This window comes from Zingiber officinale, chromosome 8B, assembly GCF_018446385.1.
Source record: "Zingiber officinale cultivar Zhangliang chromosome 8B, Zo_v1.1, whole genome shotgun sequence".
NCBI classification, from domain to species: Eukaryota; Viridiplantae; Streptophyta; class Magnoliopsida; order Zingiberales; family Zingiberaceae; genus Zingiber; species Zingiber officinale.
In genome coordinates this window covers 5,682,875-5,703,053 of record NC_056001.1, presented here as the reverse complement: position 1 = coordinate 5,703,053, position 20,179 = coordinate 5,682,875, and the positions used below count along the sequence as shown (strand labels likewise).

The window sequence follows — 20,179 nt, the reverse complement described above, 5'->3', positions numbered from 1 at the left end:
ATCAATCGATAAATCTTCTAGTGATAGACTATTTATAATTACGATCGGATCATAGTCGTAATTTAATCGTAATTAATTGTGATACCTTTTTAGATTCATCGTCCTCCCTCATATTATAATTTGAATTAGGACGGGTGGTCGGAGACCACTAGTGGTGGGCAAGTGGCCAGACAGCCCGGCGCTGAGCGGGGTGGCCTCCGACCACCTGCTTCGATCCAAATTATAACTTGAGGGGATGATAAACCCAAGGAGAAATTACAACCAATTATGATCGGATCACTATCACGATCCGACCTCAATTATAAGTGGTCAATCCCTAATTCACTTTTTCATAGACAAAAAATCTGGGCTCTTCATAAAACCCCCTTCATTGTCACCGATTTAGTCAATTTATTATCTTACTATTCTATTATTTTACTAGACCCTTTACTATGTAATTTTGATGAAGTCCAAAATAAAATTACATTAATATCTTTTTTTACATTAAAAATAAATTTAAACTTTATTAATAATTTTCTCTAATTTTTTTATAAAAAAATATACACTATAATGATTTTTTTTAACCTCAATCTTAAGATTAGTAACACCAACAAACAAGTTTCTATAAATACCTTAGGCTAATAATATTAGGAAGTATATCATTTAACTAAAAGTTTTTATAAATACCTTAGGTCAATAATATTAAAAAGTATATTTTCTCTTTCTTTTAACTAAAAGTTTATAGGTCAATAATATTAGAAAATATATTTTAGTTAAAATTAAATATATTATCTATTTTTAATATCGGATATAAAAAATTATTATTTTTTAATGAGAGTTCATCCCCATTTATTGGCATATTAAAATAATTAATATATTTTTAAAAAAATATATGAAAATGACAAAACGGCCCACACGTAGTGTATAATTAGTAAATTACCCTCCCGAATGGCCGCATCAGTCGGCGGTCCTTAAATTGACTTACCTAAAACGATTCAAAGTTGGATGCATGTTATTTCTTTGAAGTGAGTCGTCTCTCTCTCTGCCTCGCTCGGAAGAAACCCGAGCGCCAAGATTGCGATTGCTTCTCCTTTCGTCGGTATTTTAGCTCGGGGCATCTCTGAAGTGAGTGGGGGAAAGCGATACCTAACTTGGAGAAGGTGGGAATCTCCTTTCTTGGAGCTATTCCTGATGGCGGGGCTGGGGCGGTTCCTCCGATCCTGTGCCGGGGAGGGGTTTGCTCGATGAGATCTGGGTCCGGAAGGGACGAGGCGCAGTAAGATGGGGGCTTGCTTGCGGGCTTTGGCGTTTTGGGTCCTGGTCTTTTGCTTTTTCTTTGCATCTGGTACTTCCGATGACGCAGTCGATCTCCGCCGTGCGTAAGTACGATACCTTTAGTTGTCTTCAATTTCTTCTACGTGGAAAGATCGGAACTTTTTGCGGGTTTCGGTTTGCGTTCATCGACGGTAGTAGTCTCACTTTCGGTCGATTAGGAAATTTTCTCGGGTTGTAATTCGGAAAAAAATGGTAATAATTTTGTGTCGGAATGCATAATGGGAGGGCTATGCGGAAGTTCTCGTGCCAATTATGTTGCCCTCCTTGTTCACTCGAATCAGAATGATCATTCTTCTGGCAACAAAAGCAGAAAAATAAGTAAAACATGATATCATGTGTTTGTTTATCGGTTCTCAGTTTGTCAAATCTGCATTTTATGTCTGATGACTCCCTGCATTTTATGTCTGACAGTCACGTATAAGTTGTTGAAATAACTTTAAAATATCAGTGTGGTTGACTTAGAAGATTCTTATTTTGGAATCTTATCTTTGATAATCTTTTTGCAGTTTTCCTATTGTGGAACCAGATTCTGAGCATACAAAACTCCGCCTTGCAAAGGAGGGTTTGGACGCAATTCAAAGAATTACAACCCCTATAGCTGTTGTTGCGGTTAGTGGCAACTTAATCATTAACTGAAAATGAGAATCCATGGAAGTTACAGAGATTAAGTTTAAAATTCAAGAACTTAAAGATTCATTCTTGCATTTATTATTTGTTCTAACTCTAGATTATGATGAATTGCCACCCTATTTAAATCATGACTTCAACAACATTAGCTTTTGACCATGAGCTCAAATCATCCTTTGCCTTTAATGTGCTATGGAGGATTCATTCACTCCACAAAATGTGTTTCCCTACTCTAAATGGTTCTAACAAGTATTTCCCAGGTAATCGGTCCATATCGCTCAGGCAAATCATTTCTTCTCAACCAACTCCTTTCCCTGTCATGTGATGAAGGTATATTTCTATTTTTCATTTTTTTTTTGTGAAATTCTTGAATGCTATTATTCTTCTTTGACCTTACTATCATGGTGCAGGTTTTGGTGTAGGACATATGCGTGATACTAAAACCAAAGGTTCATATATATTCAATTTTTTTATGTCTTTGTAGCTTGTATATAACTACTTCTCAATGCCTTTTGGTAGCTTATCAAGTCTTTTTTATCAGATTTAATATCCTTCAATAAGCAGTTATCTTTTGGTGCAGGAATATGGGTTTGGGGAACACCTTTCGAAATTGATATCAATGGAAGAAAAATATCTGTCTTATACCTAGATACAGAAGGATTTGAAAGTGTGGGGAAATCAAATGTTTATGATGATAGGTAATTCGTAAATTAGAATAATTTCTCCATCACATATAGGATATATATTTATTCTTTTTGTCTTCTCCAGGATATTTGCTCTCGCTACAATTATGAGCTCTGTGCTGATTTATAATCTCCCTGAGACGGTTTGTACTTCATCTGTTGGAAATTTATAATGGGCACTTGTAACTTCTTCAATCAACTCTAGATCCATTTGATTCCTTAGGCATGCAATCTAATCTCAATTTTTGTTTTCTCTTTGGTGGTCTTTGTTGTAGATTCGTGAGGCTGATATATCTCGGTTATCATTTGCAGTGGAAATTGCAGAAGAATTTTATGGAAGGTCTAATTTAGCATTTGCAATGAATTCAATTATTTTATTTTATTGGGGTTCTCTTCCTGACTGTTGTGTGTTTTTCCTATATGTTGCTTGTTGAACAAAAGGGTCAAGGTAATGTAACATACCAAGAGTCTTATTCTCTGGAAAGTTTTAATTTTGGTTATTCACCTTGCTGCATGTTTATACAGGGGCAAGATGTTGCTTTTGAGCCGGCTAAACTTTTGTGGCTTATTCAACGAGATTTCCTACGTAAGCTATCATCTTTTTAGCCTTTCAATAATGCGTTAACTGTATATTAATTGTTCATGAAAATGCTGGCATAAGGATACATTGTACTCGCTGCATTGAGCCAATTAAATTGTAAGAGAATAAATTCAGTTCTCCTGTATTAATTAGAGTTTGCAAGTGCTTGATACTGTGATCTACACACGGATCACACTTTAGGTATTTAATTTTCTGATAATTGCTGCAAGTGTCTAATTTAGTACTGTTGATTATGTTCTATGTATGTTATAATAACAATGTAGATTTCAACAGCTCAATAGGATCAGTTGGCCTAGAACAAATCTTTGCATCGCCAACAGAAGTAACAATGTTTTTGGTGTGTCTCTGCTTATGCTTGAGACAGTCTTTTGATATTTACTCTGCACTTGGATTAGGGAGGCATCATTGGTTGTTTAATACTGCACTACCATGTATGATGGTTTTGTTATCATTTGATGTTACCATTATATATTTTTGCTCTTTCAATTTCCATGACTGTGGCATATGTCTTGTATGCCTTTATTCCACTGTAGATGCATTTTTGTTTATCTAACAGAGGGAAAGTCGGTGCAAGAAATGGTGAATGAAGCCCTCCAGCTTGTACCAAATAGCAGTGGTTAGTCTTAGCCTTTAGTCTGTTGGTGTGTGATTGATATTAACAGGATCCTTACTATTAATCTTGACAACTTATGTTCATCTTATTCCTGTTTTTCAGGTGATAAAAATATTGATCAGGTATTGTATTCATTCAAACTGTAATGTCAAACTTGAATGATCAAACTTTGTGTTTCTTTCCTTTCTCCTCTCTATGAACTTTCCTTTATTGACATTCATTTTTGTTTGTAAGGAAGTAGTGGTTGATGGGCTCACTCATCTCTTTCTATTCATTTGTACATGTTGAATCAGGTAAACCGAATTCGAGATTCCTTGGCAATAATGGGTGACAATAACACAGCTTTTAGCTTGCCACAAGTATGCATTCTTTCACTTCTCTTGGCCTATCACACTTTTTATAACAATGTTTTTTCATTTGATTTTTTTCTCTTTTTATTAAGGTATCAAGTTTTCATTCGTGCTTAAATTGGGTCCATCAGTTGCCCCCATCACATATTGTGGGTATTAGCTAGTTGCATTTATTGAAGCATCAGTTTTTTTTCATTTTTATTTATAAAAACATATGTGAAGTTGAGTTATCTATCTTGGTTGTGCAATGTCATAATTTCATATCAATGGTCATAGACAAAATCTGAAGGTCACTTGTGAAAATTTTGTTTTCAAAGGCACATTATGAGATACTTCTTGTAATTTCTTTTGTATGTTTTTCAATCACTTATTTTCAGCAAACAATATATAATTTACTAAAGGAGAGCTATCATCTGTTCATAATATATTAGACAGCATCAGTTCCCATGTATAGTCTTTTCTAGTGTGTATGGAATACAAATTTGAAGCCGCATGATTCATGTTGTGTTTCAAGTTTTTATCTTGTGCTGTTCTTCTGTAGCTGAATATTGATTGAAATCTCCAAATTGTATTTTGTTGACATTTCTGTTTTCTTAATTGTCATTTAACTCTTCTCATAACTTTGTTTGCTGCCCACACTTGGTAATCAAATTATGCTCATGCAAGTTAACATACATCTTGTATTTCTGTTTCGGTTTCATGGTTAGAAGACGTTTGAAAACCTTGAGTCTTGACAGCCTCATCTCCAAAGGACGAAACTTTGTGATTTGAACGACAGCGAACTGGATCAAATGTATGTGAAAAAGAGGGAGCAATTGAAACAGCTTGTTGTATCAATCATTCACCCAAAGATTGTTCAGGGAAAACTTCAAAATGGAAATGATTTCGTAGCTTTCCTGGAACAGGTAATGAATTAATAATGATTGCCAAAGTCATCAGATTGATTTTTCTTATTATTTAATAAGGGTGCCTCACCTTCATAATCTGAAAGGCACAAATAAAATTTGTTTTTGGAAAATGCTAATATCTATCCTTGGGTTCTTTTCAGATCATTGAAGCCTTGAATAAAGGAGAAATTCCATCCACAGGCTCTATTGTCGAAGTGTTCAATAAGGTGATTCTTGAGCGTTGCATGAGATTGTACAGTGAGCAAATGGAAATTCTGCAATTACCAGTAGAAGAAAACAGGCTGCAGGAGCTTCATGAAAAATTGAAAGTAGAAGCTAAAAAGTTGTTTGATCACCAGCATTTTGGTCGGAATCATGCTGCACAATCTGTTTTAGAACTCGATTATGAAATGCAAAAGGTGCGTTGTTTTTCGTAAGGACAACACATTGAAGCTTGCCATGTGTTAACAGTATAGCTTATACATATTAATTTTGTTAATTGATTCAAACATAAACATGTTTTTTGTTTGTTTGAAATATTTGTGTTCTCATGGTTGTATTTGCTTGTGAATTTTAATGGTGTTTAACCATACTTGGAAACTTATGCAATGAATAGTTGCAGAGCATGCATCAAGTATGAAATTGAATTTGCACATATGGAGGTAGATCATAATACTTCTTTATTCATGTCGTTGAAGTTAATTTTGGATACACATGTATACTTGTGTCTTGTGAAATGGTTTTTTTCCTTATTAAATTTAGTCTTCCATCTTTCCTATATTTTATGTATGCATAAAGTATATGTGTATATTTATATTCTGTTTACTTATGTAATGACCATTAGCAGGTTTTTAGAACATTCCTCCGTATTAATGAATATCAGTCATCAAAATTGTGTGAAGTCCGATATACTCAGTGTGAAGACAAAATGGATCATCTTCAAGTTATGAGACTTCCTTCCATGGCAAAATTCAATGATGGTTTTCTTCACTGCAATCAAACTTTCGAGAGAGAGTGTGTTGGGCCTTCAAAAGAAATGTATACGCAAAAAATGACAAAGGTAAAACTTAAGTAACCAATTGAATACTTGCACAATAAAAAGTCAGTTTTTAGTTATTATTAAAGTTCTAAGAAATTTGTTTATTACAACTGGATGATGGGAAAGTATATGCAGAATGCAGTGTTGGTTCCTTTTCTTTCTCTTTCTTTTGATAGTTGAAAGTAAATTCTAAATTTGGTGGACTTTCTATGGTATGTCATTATTTCACATGGTGTGTTCTTTGATTTCCTTTAATTTGATACATGCACGAGTGGAAATTTCTATTTGCACTGATACACATGTTTGTATCATAACAAAAAAGTAGACTAACAACAATTAAACTGCATAAATAAATATAAATATAAGAATAATTTAGTAATTATATGATGAATAATAAATTAGTTTAATTAAAATAACTATCAACTTGATTTTCCCATTAGAAAGTTTTACATAATTACTTAAAAGTTGATGCTATGCTCTCCCTCCCTGAGGACACATTTGTCTCACATTGAACATGATGTGAGATCTCGTGGTCAAAGACCAAAAATAAAACTATAGCATCTTGAATGAAACTAATATATCAATGATTTATTCTTCTACTACACTATACATTCTTCACAAAATTAATTATTGAAAAAAAAAATCTAAATGCATATGATGATTATCAGCAAAATAAACACTAAAGCCTTAGCTTATAAACTAAAGGATAGAGAATACGTTTTGGAATTCCTTTTGTTAATTTAATTATCTTTTTAATACTTGTGAAGTTAAATATGAGAATTTATGCATGTCAAAGGATCTAATTTTGAGTTGATTACCAGAGTATGTTTTAATCTATACATAATAGCCCCTTTGATTGCTTAAGAAAGTTATCTAAATGCAAATTACACAAATAGAAAGGAAAACTAGTTCTTGTTTCCTAAGTATAAAGCATTATTCCATGTCAGGTATATGTAACTACATCATGTACCTTTTAGGCTTTTACCATAGTCGACCAAAATGTACCTGCGCCAACAAACTACTATTTCAGTTGATGTCATTAAGGAAAGTTGTTTTCCTTCAATGGTTGAAAAATAAACCATTTGTAAAAACCTTATCACAATGTTTCATTTTGAATGTCTGGTTCTTAGCTTCCCTTAATCTTATATACTTGCACATTCTATTTTCTCCAACAGTACAGATCAAAATAATTTACTCTTGGTTAAGCATATTCAGAAAAATGTACTATTTCTAGGTGGTTTGCTAACATTTGCAAAAATTTGATGTAGAATGGTGACATTGTATGATGCTGTTAAAGGGAATTCTTGCCCCCTCTATTTTGTGTAATCTCAACCAGTCAATATTATTAAATATATTCTTTTTAATTGAATTTAGAGAATCAGGTTTTCTAAGATGGGGTTAATATATAATTTCAACCTTTACATGTGAGAAATCAAGGATAAGCAGATGATACATGTGCTTGTTTTTATGCAATTATTCATTTATGATATCTCGGTTAATTTTGAGATAAAAGAGTTTAATTGTGTGATGCCAGACGGAGTTATAATCTAGTAAGCTACTTTTGCTACTCTATCTGTTTATACGCCGTCATTCTCTCTGGATTGTATCATCTTTGGATGATTCGGTGAACCAATGTGTTTATTGGACTTTGTTTTGCTTCAGATGCTGAGTAAAGCTCGATCACTTTTCATCAAAGATTACAATCAGAGACTTTGTAACTGGTTGGTGACTTTCTCACTCATTGTGGCGATAGTGGGCCGGTTCATTGTCAAGTTTATTTTATTTGAGATTGCTGGTTGGGTGATGTTCATTTTCCTAGAGACATACACTAGAATGTTTTGGTCATCAGAGTCGCTATATTACAATCCTGCTTGGCATGTCATTGTGTCTACATGGGAAACTATTGTGTATAGTCCTATTCTTGACTTGGACAGGCAAGTTTCTCACCATTCCTCTGCACATAAATAATAAAACTCACTAAACTGATTCCCAACTTTTAGCACTGATCTTTTGTTTTTGTTTAACATTTTCATTATTGCAACAGATGGGCAATTCCAATTGGTGTATTGCTACTGGCTCTGGTCTTATATTGGCAATGTTTTGGTAGGAGGAAACATGGATCTGGTTCGCTGTTGCCATTGTACATTGGCCGTCACCATAAAAGTGGTTCCAACCGATCAAGATCTGAGTAAGTGAATTTAGATGAAACTCCACTACCCCGACAAATCTGGTACTTCCATCATCTGCAGTCTTTATCACGGTGGTGCCGTCACAAATGTACCACATTCTTAGAGGGCATGCAAGAGGGAGAAGCTTAGAGACAGCCATATGCAGATTGTTTGATATGTTTTGTCTACTTAACATTCTTTTTTTTATTGAGACATCGAGATCGGCTTAGCTAGTTTGAATCGAAATTGCTCATTGTTAGTTGTTACTCTAAAGTTCTGACATTATCCACGTCGGTGTCAAAGAAACTAGAAGAAATGTTCACTAGCTACCATGGTAAAAATGTTTGAGTGGCATATTTATTAGTCTCAAGTATGAGTTATGTAAAAGCTTATACTTCAACATGTGGATGTGCCCATTTTGTATAGAGTACATTGCAGGTGATCTGGTATACTCGTATACAAATGCATCTTCCTTTTCTTTTCCTTTTGTTTTTAAAAGATTCACGTGGCTCTAAAACTCAGGCCCATGAGGAACATCTTGGACATGCATCGAGGCGTGGAAGAAGTGATTCGTCCCTTCTTGGAAAGGAAGTACCATGTTGGGGGTTGGATTAGACATGCTCGGAGTGAAGGGAAAATCGATACTTGACATGTCAGAGATGACCGAGTATAAAGGCTTCACCCCAGTTGCCCTCTTTAAAGATTCTTCTGCCATTTTCACCTGAATACAGAGGATGTCTTATGTTAAAATCAAAGGCGTTGAAGAAGTAACTAGACGTGCTACATCATTGTGAGAAACTAGGTGGGCTAATATTATCAGGCAATTCCTGCAAATCAGCGCATATCAAATTTGAGAATTATGAAAGAACCCCAATACACTTAAAAACCCACCAAGTAGTTCAAGAAACACCTGCTGCGACTAAAACGATATATAGACCAAACAGACATGAAGAGATGAATACTTTACCTTGGCTCTAACAGTCTCCAAATCTGCTTTTAGTATTCTATTATTAACCGAAGCATCACTATACTTCTTATTAATGTCAGTTAGACGATTCAACAGTGATGAGTGTTCAATTCTTAATTGTGAGACCTAATGCAAAATAAGTATGTATTAATAGTTAATACAAATGAAGATACATGGGATTTAAATAACAATCTGAATGACCTGTGCTTCGAGCTCACTCATATGTTCTTGCTTTCTTCTCCTTGATCGTCTTGCTGATTCTCTGTTTGAAAGCATTCTGCACACCGATTGGGCACTTAAAGCATTTGGTGTACCAACGCAAGCAATAAAATACCTTGTCTAAATAAAAAGTCTACCAGATTACTGAAATTCAGTGCTATCAAAGAGCTGATAGAATAATACTATTAAAAAAAAAATGAAACTGCTTCAAAGTGGAACTGGGTGATAAAAGAAATTAACTCTGGCATGTACTTAAAAGTGATTTAGCAGGTGTAAATATTACTAATGATATAGCCTCAAAAAGAGTTAAATGGTGGGATAAAATTCTTATAGCAGACCCTAATTAACTAGGATTAACATGGATTGATTCAAATAAATCTACACAATCGAGAAACTTTTGAAACAAAAGGTAAACGAGAAATAGTAAGAAGAAGAACACTGGCAGATATAATTAGACAGATCCGTTGGTTCTTCTAGCAGTCAGCTATGCACTACCAACAAATACTCTGAAGCTTTAACAATCAAACACTAATAGTATGTTATATTTATAAAGAGCAAGTGTTCACATTGTTGAATTCAGATAATATAATCAGTGCAATACTCAATATTTGAGAAAGGGAAAACAGATTTACCATCTCAATGAACAATTATTTGAATATTATAATAATCATCGTTACCTCCTCATGCGTTTATCTGAAGGGCCAATGTTGTTGGTCTCTGCTTCTCCTTCAAGTTCATCAACCTCATCTAACTGCTCCCCTGATGAATTGCTTGTAGCCTGCTTCCCTTGGGTAACTGAAGTATGAAGAATAAATGAAGTTGGAAGTCTACTAGGTACTAGGCTCACATTGCACTTTATAAGAACTTATCGACCATGCAACATTTAATGCAAAGATTCAGAATTTTTTAAGCTATAGTATACAAGCATGCATCAAATTTCTACATTTGCAATCTGCAATTTTATGTACATGTATAATATAGCTATGGTCGACAGGAAGTTGCATTTCCTCATTTAGTTCCATTACAGACCAGAAAAAATCATGAAAATGAAACAAAACAAATCCAAATGAAAAGAACTACGAAAAACCATTGAAACAATTACACTTTTTGGTATATGCACATATTATTCATCTCAGAAGAAATACCTTGATATCATAGAAACTTGTGATGCATCATTATCTTAACATGTAGATCAAAAATAACATAATTATCTCGTTATAGAGCAATAAATAGGACTGACAAACTCAATTATACCAATTGTGTGCACTTGAGAACCAGGCCGTGTAACATCTGAAATAGGCGACCTACTGTCAGCAACAGAAGCATAATCCTGCGTATTCACACTTGAACCCTGTAAAATAAGAATCTTTGATTGTTTTTTAAAAATGATCATACAGTGATATATTTAAATTTAAACTAGTATTTACCTTGTTAAAGAATAAAAAAATCCAAGCTAAATGACAGGGTTAATTATAGTATACACTTGTGTTTAGGCTGAATTCCACTTTTACCGAGTTAGCAGCAATTTTATTTACCACTTTGTTGACTGTAGCTAATCAGAGTTAATGTTTTCTCCATCACTATCATATTACCTTCTTGAAGAGGCTAGTCGAATTTTAGGGTTTTTCACTTGTGAATTTTTTTTCTCATTCCACTTTACCTACCTATCTGGATAGCATTCTTCAAGGCTTCATTTCTATTGTTTCCCATATAACATTACCAGAATATTATTAAAAACACACATGGATAGTGTTAAATGAAAAATATTCATAATACAGGATGCAAGATCAGTACCAAATTGGCAAAGGCAATCAGAACATGCTGAGATTTAAATAAAAGAGAAATTTACATGCCAAGATTATTGTTTTCAAGAGCAAAAAAGAAAAAAAAAACAAAAAACATGCAACTTCACAAAAAGAAGATATTCTACCATAGAGCTAAAATTACTACTAAAAAAAAATCATGAAACAGAGCGTACCCAAGACATGGCAACGGCAGCACAAACAATGTCCAGCTTTTTCTTGAGAAGCGCCTGGTGCTCCTCCGGGTCAACCAATTCCGCAGGATTTGAGGGCTGTGGCGTGACAGGTGCCTTCATTTCCCCCAACTCATGGTACCCAACTCGTCCCAAGTCTCCCCTACTACCGCAAACGTTCGCCACCACGTAGGAGGAGGGAGCGCCGGAATTGGGGGCAAGATTACTGCCATAATTGCGACTGACGCTAAGGCTACGGTCGTGGGGGGAAGCCGCTGCTGGATCAGCATTGCACCCGTCGACGACCTCGAGGAACTTATCGACACACCACTCCGAGGCATTCATGTTGATGACGCCTCCTTCCCCAGCTGCTCCTCCTCCTCCTCCTTGCAGAGGAATCCCCGACGGCATGGGTATGGGGGAGGAAACCCAGAAGGATTCAATGATCTCTTCCAATGAGAAGGCCCTCTCCATCTCTATCGTTTCCGATCTCTATCTCAATCGCCCTCTCTCGACTCTCTCGATCGATCGATCGATCGCACTGTCTTGGCTGCTTTTTTTATGCGGACAAGTAGAAAAGGAAAGACGTGAAAAAGGTGAAAAACTTTTCGTCCCTCTCATTTCCTAATCCAGTCTACACCTTATTTTGCATTCTATATGGATCCGCCAGTTGTTGTATATTAACTAATATAAAATGGTATAATGTTGGGTCGTTTTCCTTGAATGTCCGTGAATAAATGGCAGGATTCATCGTCCGAGGTTAGTCGAGTCACCCTGCCGAAGTTTCACAGCTGACGTGGCGGAACTAGAAACTACTCTGAAATCCTCTCAGGTGCAGTGGATGTGATTAGGCACCGCTCCGGGTGAATTCATGGGTGACTCATCCAGTTCGGCGGAGATTCCGAAGGCTGATTCGCACGCTCATACTAATTAATTAGCAAGAAAACAATAATTAATTAATTAGACAAAAAGAACAAACACGTGTGTGGACCACGGAGGAGGCGGCGACGAGAGTGGGAGCATCGGAGGGGCGAGGATGGCAGCGGCCATGGGCTTCTCGTCCTGTTCTTTCACGACTCTGATGGCGTCGGCTCCTCGGTTACCGGCGATGGCTTCCCTCACCCTCGCATTTTAGGCGGGAGGACGCTCGCCTTCGATACCCGCCTCGCCCGCCCGCGGCTGCGGAAACCGGGGAGGGGGCGGCCTCGGGTGCCGATGCGTGTTTGGTCTTGGCTTCCCCGTGCTCTTCGTGACCTATGGAGTGGTGGCGCTCGTCTTCGGCCCGAGGAAGCTTCCCGAAATCGGACGGAGCGTCGGCAAGACTCTCAAGGGCTTCCAACAGGTTCGTTCCCCACCCCCACTTCTTTTTTTTGTCTGTTTATTTCTTGATGGATTTATCGGTGTTTTTTCTTCAAAAAAAAAACTTTTTAGGTTTGTTTAATGCCCGTTCGGTTGTTGATTATACGGCCTTTCTATACTTCTCAAGAAGCTTAAAGATTATTAGTGGTGGAACTTCAAGTAATCTTGCTACACACTTATTCTGTAGTACCAAATGGTTTATATTCAGTTTATTCTAGCTACTTTGAACCACTTAACATCCATTATCAACTGCTAATGAACCAGGATCTTTGGATTTAGTTTATTCTTGCTCTTTTGAATCACATGACATCCATTTTCAACCGCTAATGAACCAGGGTCTTTCTTTTGTTTCACTTTCCTTAAAATTGTTTTGATATTTTTTTGGTTTCAATTGGAGTGAACTTGCTGTTATTCAAGTAAAATTTCAATAACCCCTCACTAAGCATTATAGTTGTGATTAGGTTGTGCTCACTAATGATGCATCTAATTAAAAATGTAGTCTACTTTTATGGAACAATTTCTTCCATATCAAGTGGATTTGTTAGTGACATGGTCTATGAGTTACTCTCTTGTTTTTATGTGGTGGCAATAATACGTTTAAAACTGAGAATTTTTTATTTAGGGTACAGGGTAGCACATCAATGATGGTAACCTTATCTAGGTATCATACTAGGTGTATTTGTTATCTATAAGAGTCCCAGTTCAATAACTTTTGTATGATTTGAGATTCTTTCATGACCATGTGTGAAATGACAAGTTGGTTGTTGTTTACTTTGCCTTTTGTATTGAAACTAGGTATCTTAAAGAATGTAGCAAATAGAGAAAATTATATTTTTAGTCCCCTAAGTTGCACTTTTTCAATTTTGATCATGTTATCTACAAATTCACATTCTTAGTACATTAACTTGCATTGTTTTCCAATTTCAATCCTTTTTTGTCTGGAATTTGAATTGATCACCTGTAATTGCCTGATGGCGGCAGCAATGCTGAAATAGAAAATGAATTTGGGCATTTTTGCTTTTGGTGGACAAATCGCGTACATGGCAAATTTTTTATTTCCACCTGGCCATTAAAATAAATAAGGAATACAAAATCAAAGCCACAACACCTTAAAAATAAAATCAATAAAATAAAATTCTTAAAAAAAATATTACACTCATCATATTTCTTCAATCCATTGTTCAACAGTCACAACAAGATAGATCAAATACAAAGTCCTTAAATACTCTAAAAGCTTCAAATCTGCAAAATCACCCATTAAAACATCCACAAAACAAACAAAAGCAACCATGGCAGCACAACCAGTAACTTTAGAGCTTTATTCTCCCTCGCCATTTTTCGATTTTCTTTTTCAAGCACAGTTAACTTCCGTTTTAATCCTGGAATTATGGTGCTCTATAGCACATTGGTGGATCTTTCCAAACAAAAAAGTCACAACCATCCTTCTGTCAAAAACAAGAGTGTGAGACATTAACATTCACAATAACATCAATAATGATTAAGGATAAATGAAAGGGAAAAAAATATCACCTTCCGATCACTACAGCCATGAAACCTCCTACCGGGGTTATTATTTGTCCAAGAAGTTTGCAACACTAACCGTTTCGCGCATTTATAGAACATGAATACACTTCCGGAGGATGAAGACATCTTGCTCTTTCAAATAAATTACAGATCCAAACGTGAATGTTGCTTCATTATCTTCCTACTTATGTGAGAAAATCAGATTCAGAAGCTTGGGTCGAGTTACAGGTTTCCGATTAGGATTTATGATGGAGAAGAATGGGGGATCGTTGGTTTGGGGGGAAGATCTATAATGGGTGTAATATTTGTTTTTAAGAATTTCATTTTATTGATTTTATTTTTAAGGTGATGTGGCTTTGATTTTGTGTTCCTTATTTATTTTAATGCCCGGGTGGACTTAAAAAATTTACCACATAGGTGATTTGACCACCAAAAGCAAAAATGACCTAATTCATTTTCCATGTCAGCATCGCCGCCGCTAGCTAGGCAATTAAAGGTGGTCAATTAGAATTCTGGCCAAAAAAAAACAAAGGATTGAAATTGGGAAAAAATGCAAGTTAATGCTGAATGTGAATTTGTAGATAACAAGAACCAAATTGGAAAAAATGCAACTTACAGGACCAAAAATATAATTCGCTCTAGCAAACATGGAGGAAATTTCCTAGAAAATTGTAAGCTCCAGAAGAATGCCATGGAAGTAATATTATAACAATATCAAACTCTCATCTTGGAAACGTTGGGAAAGAAAGTATTGATCTTCTTTGTTTTTTGGTCAAAAGATAGCATTAACCAAACCAAACTTGCCAAATGACCAATATATTGCTACATAATAGTATTTGGTTACCTTTTGTGATAAATATGTCATCTTTGGATGGCTCATTTCTGGATTTTTCATTACTAGTTCAATCATTGATATGCGAAGCAAAATCCATTCTGCAGTTAAAATAACTTAATTTTCTCCTCTCTTTAAACTGGTACGAGAAGCTATAGAATACTTTGTTGCTGCATCTGGCCCTCTTTGTACTGATTTATTCTAGAGGGTCCCTTCTAAATCCTCTGCATTCAACAAGTCATGACAATGTTCTCTTACACCACAAGTAGGTGAAATTGTCCATAAGCCTATTCGAGATACAGAATAAAGCAGAAGTAATCAACCTAGTTTGATCACACGTCAGAGTGAGCGACCTAGTTTGGCCACAAATCATAAATGTGTTGGCTAGAAGGGTGTTCAGTTGGCCATCAGTGTAGCTGAATTAATCACGATTCACTTGACCTCGAGGACACTAAATCATAAGCAGGTAGATGATAATGCTCGAGTTTAGACCAGCAAGCAGATGGACTAGTTTTTGTAGGTTCGTACTTTGTAGGCACAAGATTCCTGTTGTCAACTTCAGTGCTGAAGCATGTTTTAAAAAATAAAAGAACTAGAAAAGTGCTTAAAAATTTTGGGTTCACATAGTTTTTTTCAGGCCTGTGCCTAGGCACACCCAGGTAAAACACTCTTCTTGAGTTGGAGGTCCTCCTTGAGCTGGAGTTACTGCTGGGGAAATTTTACAGCTAACATGCAGGACAAGGATCAAATGTTTAACCGTTTCCATACTCGAGCTGGAATGCCTGAGAGTGCATGTTTTTCATCAGGGATACTTATTTATATTGGACCTTAACTTACAATACGGAGTTCATTTGTTTGTGTTTATTGAGCTTGCCAGGGTTTAACACAGTTAGTGCCGGAAAACTAAAGCGCGAGTTCACCATATTGCCTTTGAGTTCTATTCCTGGTCTTATCCTTTATTTTTTCAGCCAGCAAAAGAATTTGAAACTGAATTGAATTGAAAAAGAATCTCGAAGACTCCCCAAAGTTGTTACTGATCAAGGACTCAAAACTGCAAGTGCCAAAAATCACGAGTAATTCTTCACTTCTTCTCTTATACTGTAAGTCTCTGCTCACACTCGTATATTTCCTGAATATAATTTGCTTAGGAACATGTTACTCTTTCAAAATGGGTGATTCATTTAAGCCTCTTGGAACTCGTTCTTAGTCAAAAGTACTTCAAAGGGCTTTGTGTCTAGTCTCTTCTGGCTCCTCCTCTACTTTCCAAGTCCATTATAGTATCCTTTGCCTTTGCAAAGGCTAGGACATGATCAGAAGGAAGTTTCGTTGTAGTGTCATTATTGATTAAGACTTGTTATTATATTATTTTCTGTATGACTCTTTGACTGATTGCTTCTCCTGTCCTTGCCCATACCACACTGTCTCTTTAAATATGTTAAATCGATTGAAAGCCTGATGTGTGGATTGCATCGGGCCCTTTCTTCTCCAAAGATTATCCATACGTAGATAAACCAAACAAGTGTCAATAAATAATTGATCACATTGTTTCTTAGTTTAAAAACATATATAATTAACCTGTAAATTATATTTAATTTATTGAATTTTATAAGAGTATTAGATAAATAACAATTACTCAACTTATAATTATCCCATCAATGAAAACAAATGGGTCACCACCATTAATGCTGAAGGACATCAAGAGGGCAGCTCATCAGCTGTCGTCCTTGTTCCGGTTTCATATCTTTTCCATCGCATTTGTTGTCGGGTGCTTTATCACCGTCAACGTGTGGATCGAAAAAGCTCTGAATCACTAGGTAGAGAGTGGGCATCAATCGATTGAACTGTATTTAAACAAATTAATTAATTGGGCAGAGTTGATTAACACGCTCATTTTGATTAATGATTTTTTTTAAAATAAAAATCTGAAATGTATATAATTTTTTATACTTTTAAGCTGAAAATGTAAACATGTGAAAACTTGTTTGGTTTGATAATCTTAAATTGTTTATAGAGAAAAAGAGTAATGAAAAGTAATAACAAATTTAAATTGCAATGAATAGTAAGATCAATTTTATTATATAATAGCAAAGCTATAATAGGTGATTATTAAACACTTGTTTAATAATAGTAGCACTAATAATTAAAATATTCAATACTAATAATGGTTAATAAAAACAATAGCAACAAATTATTTATATTAATTTATTTTTATTTTCAAAAAATAAAGAAAAGAATTAAAAGATACTTTCAGAAACTTTTATTTTTCACGTCTTCTCCTATTTTAAAAATTGCGTCAGACAAATCAACTTAGCAAAAACAATTTCATAAATCTTTTTTCAAAAAATGAAAATTTAAAAAAATAATGTCTCATTCATTGTGAGGCGCGCACAGCTCAAGTGGCAAGCAATCCATTCTGATTAATTTTAAAAATTGTCGGTCCAGTTGGCATTTTTAGAATTTACCCGCGGTGAAAAACTCATCACCTCCAAAATTAATAAAAATTAAATATCTATATTATAAAAAAAACTATTAACTAAGTTGGTAGAACCAAACCTAATGAATAATAATAAGAAATTTGAGATGCAGTTTGCCAACACTGCAACTAGACAACAATGAATCACCACAAACCCAGATATTAAAAACAATAACAAGAAAGATCTACAAAATCTAATAAATAATAATAAGAAATTAATAACAGCAGTAAGCAGTCCTTCAACTCCACCATTCAAAATGTGATAACTTGCAAAAGAACATAAAATATAATTATTCTCTATTCAAAAAGGTAGACAAACTTCTTATATACAAGATGCATAATATTCTCGGATACAAGCATGCTTGAACAACTTTTAGCATATCTTGCTAATTTTCTTTTGATATTTTTAACTTCTTGTTTGAAGAGGAATGACAAGGTGATCCAAAAATCACTTCCAAACTTCTTTTTTTTTGCTTGTTCACCGTTCGTGAAGAAGGACAAAACATCTATTTTCATGAAGTAAACGCTCAAAATTCTAGTTGTATCTCCTTGTAGAACTTGTTGACTTCTTATTGTTTTGATTCTAAACCTCTTGCTTCAGATGCTTTCATGATCCTCAGTCGTTTGCAAGAAGAAGTAAACATTCTGCAAACATCAAATGAAAGAGACTCCTGTTAGCTCATAAGAAGACAGAACAATCCCTCGTATACACACAAATTAGTTCATGACACTCACTCCCAGGGGACATCTCCAACCAACATCAAGTCGCCATCTTTGTCTTCATAGGTGATGGCATATTCAGATCCATTGCAGCCTTCTTTTCGTGAAGATTCCCCTGCAAGAGATGAGAAGAACATAGTTTGCATCATGAATTATTACAAAACGCATATTTCATGTATGGTCGCCCAACCGATAAGAACATGCTCTGTTACCTTGTGAAAAGGATTTGAACATGCTGTCCAATGCCTCCTTGAGCTCCTTGTACCCCTGGTAAAGCTTGAGATCAATCTTTCTCAAGTAAGGAGCCCCATCCATGCTCACCTTCACAAACAACCCGGAGGCATCCGCCCCCGTCTCAGCCTTCCTCGCCTGGAAGTTGTTCTTCCTGTACGTCCGGATAGGCGGCCACCCAACCACTTGCGCCCTGGCATTTCATCAAACACCTACTGGTCAGCAAAACCGATCCGCCACAAAGTTCACACCTTTGATGCGAAACCTGAGACTTACTTAGCCACCGGGGCCGCACCGACACTCCGGAGACCGGAGGCATCCTCCGGTGAAGACTTGCAGAAGGCAGCCTCATCATCTTCCGGCAGAGCTCGTTTTCCGCCCCTCATCGCCGGCTTCTCCGGCGCCTCGGATCCCGGCAAACCGAGCCGCAGCTCGGTGTCCTTGACGTAGCTGGCTGCCACAGCTTCCATGTCACTCGATTTCCTCTAAACCTCCCGCAGAATCACCGCCCGTTTCCAAAGGCCACCACGGATCGATCCAACGCTCCAACCTTGAGCCCGATTTGCTGCCGACTTGCTGTGGAAATGATGGCGATATAGATTTATAGAGCAATAGAAAATAAAAAGGTAGAAGACGAAGAGGCGGACTTATCGTCGACAGGCGTGTGGACAAATTAGGGATTTGAAGTCGACAACGAGGCCGGTCGGGTGGATGGCAGACAACGAAATGGACCGCGCCGGTCCAATGCCGGGGCAGGTGTGCCGAACCATTATTCCCCCGGTCGGGAACGTGCGGCTCAGATTCCTGATTCGTTGGCCAAGGGACGATCACCTCCGTCGAACCGACGGGCAGCCCATGTGCCGCCATGTGAAGTAGATGGTCCACGACGCGTCTAGGCACGGTCAGTAGACCGTTTAATTAATCGATTAATCACCATTTAACTAATTAATCAGGATGATATAATTTTTAATCTTAACTATGACATAACCATAATATCATATTCATTTATCATTAAAATAAACAACTTTCATCACGTGGAATGGAATCCAAGGAGACAAATAACAAGTCTAATTAGAAATTAATCATATATATATATATATATCTATTATTATATACTCTCCTGAATAATTAAGGTGGTGTATTAACGTCACAAAACGCATAGCAACCTATAACAACCCAATTTATTGAGCATTGAATATGGAAGATACATGGAAACAAAAATTTTTGGACCACCAATAATTCACCGATTTAATCGAATGAAATGTACGCACGGGAGGATGCATGAACGACGTTGAAGGTCGATGATAATGAGGATGCATGCGCACATGCGTGTGGAATTAGTGTTTCATTTGCTTGCCTAAATGCCTTGTCTCATCTGATATATAACTATCACAGTAATTTCACCTAGAGTGAAATGTGCGTGTCGTGTCATTTCATTTCGTTTCATTTGCAATTTTGCCAGACCCGTTGAAGAAATAATTATGCCAAGGTGCATGTTGGTTTGCAACACGGTGCTTGCTAATTAATAAGCTTCACCTACTTTCGGTCGTTTAATTATTCATGTTTGTTTTGTGGTTTCACAACACTGCGAGACATT

General features: G+C 36.1%; 3 protein-coding genes and 1 long non-coding RNA gene across 6 annotated transcripts; 2 read left to right on the top strand and 2 right to left on the bottom strand.

Moving 5' to 3' along the window:
* The first annotated feature begins 971 nt into the window (after positions 1-971).
* On the top strand, positions 972-8,707 carry LOC122017393 (guanylate-binding protein 4-like). Of its 2 annotated transcripts, none has more exons than XM_042574999.1 (17): positions 972-1,358; positions 1,821-1,923; positions 2,202-2,271; positions 2,352-2,390; positions 2,522-2,639; positions 2,710-2,767; positions 2,900-2,964; positions 3,066-3,072; positions 3,150-3,210; positions 3,782-3,841; positions 3,941-3,960; positions 4,132-4,197; positions 4,926-5,093; positions 5,237-5,494; positions 5,923-6,135; positions 7,777-8,048; positions 8,159-8,707. In XM_042574999.1, exons 1-17 carry the CDS (start codon positions 1,261-1,263, stop codon positions 8,304-8,306), a joined length of 1,824 nt encoding a protein of 607 aa, XP_042430933.1. In that variant the 5' UTR covers positions 972-1,260; the 3' UTR covers positions 8,307-8,707. The 2 variants fall into 2 exon arrangements, with proteins under 2 accessions (XP_042430933.1, XP_042430934.1); XM_042575000.1 differs by having other exon boundaries at positions 972-1,362.
* On the bottom strand, positions 8,590-12,167 carry LOC122017394 (bZIP transcription factor RISBZ2-like). Of its 2 annotated transcripts, XM_042575001.1 has the most exons (6): positions 11,447-12,167; positions 10,723-10,819; positions 10,146-10,263; positions 9,451-9,526; positions 9,250-9,375; positions 8,590-9,003 (listed from the first exon to the last, which is right to left on the bottom strand). In XM_042575001.1, the coding sequence occupies exons 1-6, from the start codon at positions 11,915-11,917 to the stop codon at positions 8,794-8,796; spliced, it is 1,098 nt and encodes a 365-aa protein (XP_042430935.1). In that variant the 5' UTR covers positions 11,918-12,167; the 3' UTR covers positions 8,590-8,793. The 2 variants fall into 2 exon arrangements, with proteins under 2 accessions (XP_042430935.1, XP_042430936.1); XM_042575002.1 differs by lacking the exon at positions 9,250-9,375.
* A 187-nt stretch (positions 12,168-12,354) lies between these two features.
* LOC122017395 lies at positions 12,355-16,557 on the top strand. Its single transcript, XR_006121330.1, has 2 exons — positions 12,355-12,785; positions 12,875-16,557. It is a non-coding gene; the product is annotated as an uncharacterized LOC122017395 (long non-coding RNA).
* Positions 16,558-17,906: 1,349 nt separating this feature from the next.
* LOC122017556 (auxin-induced protein 22D-like) lies at positions 17,907-19,178 on the bottom strand. The gene is made up of 4 exons (XM_042575205.1): positions 18,859-19,178; positions 18,564-18,775; positions 18,367-18,466; positions 17,907-18,276 (listed from the first exon to the last, which is right to left on the bottom strand). The coding sequence occupies exons 1-4, from the start codon at positions 19,050-19,052 to the stop codon at positions 18,201-18,203; spliced, it is 582 nt and encodes a 193-aa protein (XP_042431139.1). The 5' UTR covers positions 19,053-19,178; the 3' UTR covers positions 17,907-18,200.
* Positions 19,179-20,179: the final 1,001 nt, after the last annotated feature.

Coding starts and splice junctions, on each gene's coding strand:
- LOC122017393 (XM_042574999.1), top strand. CDS start 1,261: ATGGGGGCTTGCTTGCGGGCTTTGGCGTTTTGGGTCCTGGTCTTTTGC. Junction 4,198..4,925: donor CAGCTTTTAGCTTGCCACAA/GTATGCATTCTT, acceptor GAGTCTTGACAG/CCTCATCTCCAAAGGACGAA. Junction 5,094..5,236: donor TCGTAGCTTTCCTGGAACAG/GTAATGAATTAA, acceptor GGTTCTTTTCAG/ATCATTGAAGCCTTGAATAA.
- LOC122017394 (XM_042575001.1), bottom strand. CDS start 11,917: ATGGAGAGGGCCTTCTCATTGGAAGAGATCATTGAATCCTTCTGGGTT. Junction 10,264..10,722: donor TTCTCAAGTGCACACAATTG/GTATAATTGAGT, acceptor TTCATACTTCAG/TTACCCAAGGGAAGCAGGCT. Junction 9,004..9,249: donor TGGAGACTGTTAGAGCCAAG/GTAAAGTATTCA, acceptor CTCTGTATTCAG/GTGAAAATGGCAGAAGAATC.
- LOC122017556 (XM_042575205.1), bottom strand. CDS start 19,052: ATGGAAGCTGTGGCAGCCAGCTACGTCAAGGACACCGAGCTGCGGCTC. Junction 18,776..18,858: donor GGTGCGGCCCCGGTGGCTAA/GTAAGTCTCAGG, acceptor ATGAAATGCCAG/GGCGCAAGTGGTTGGGTGGC. Junction 18,277..18,366: donor GTTGGAGATGTCCCCTGGGA/GTGAGTGTCATG, acceptor TGATGTTTGCAG/AATGTTTACTTCTTCTTGCA.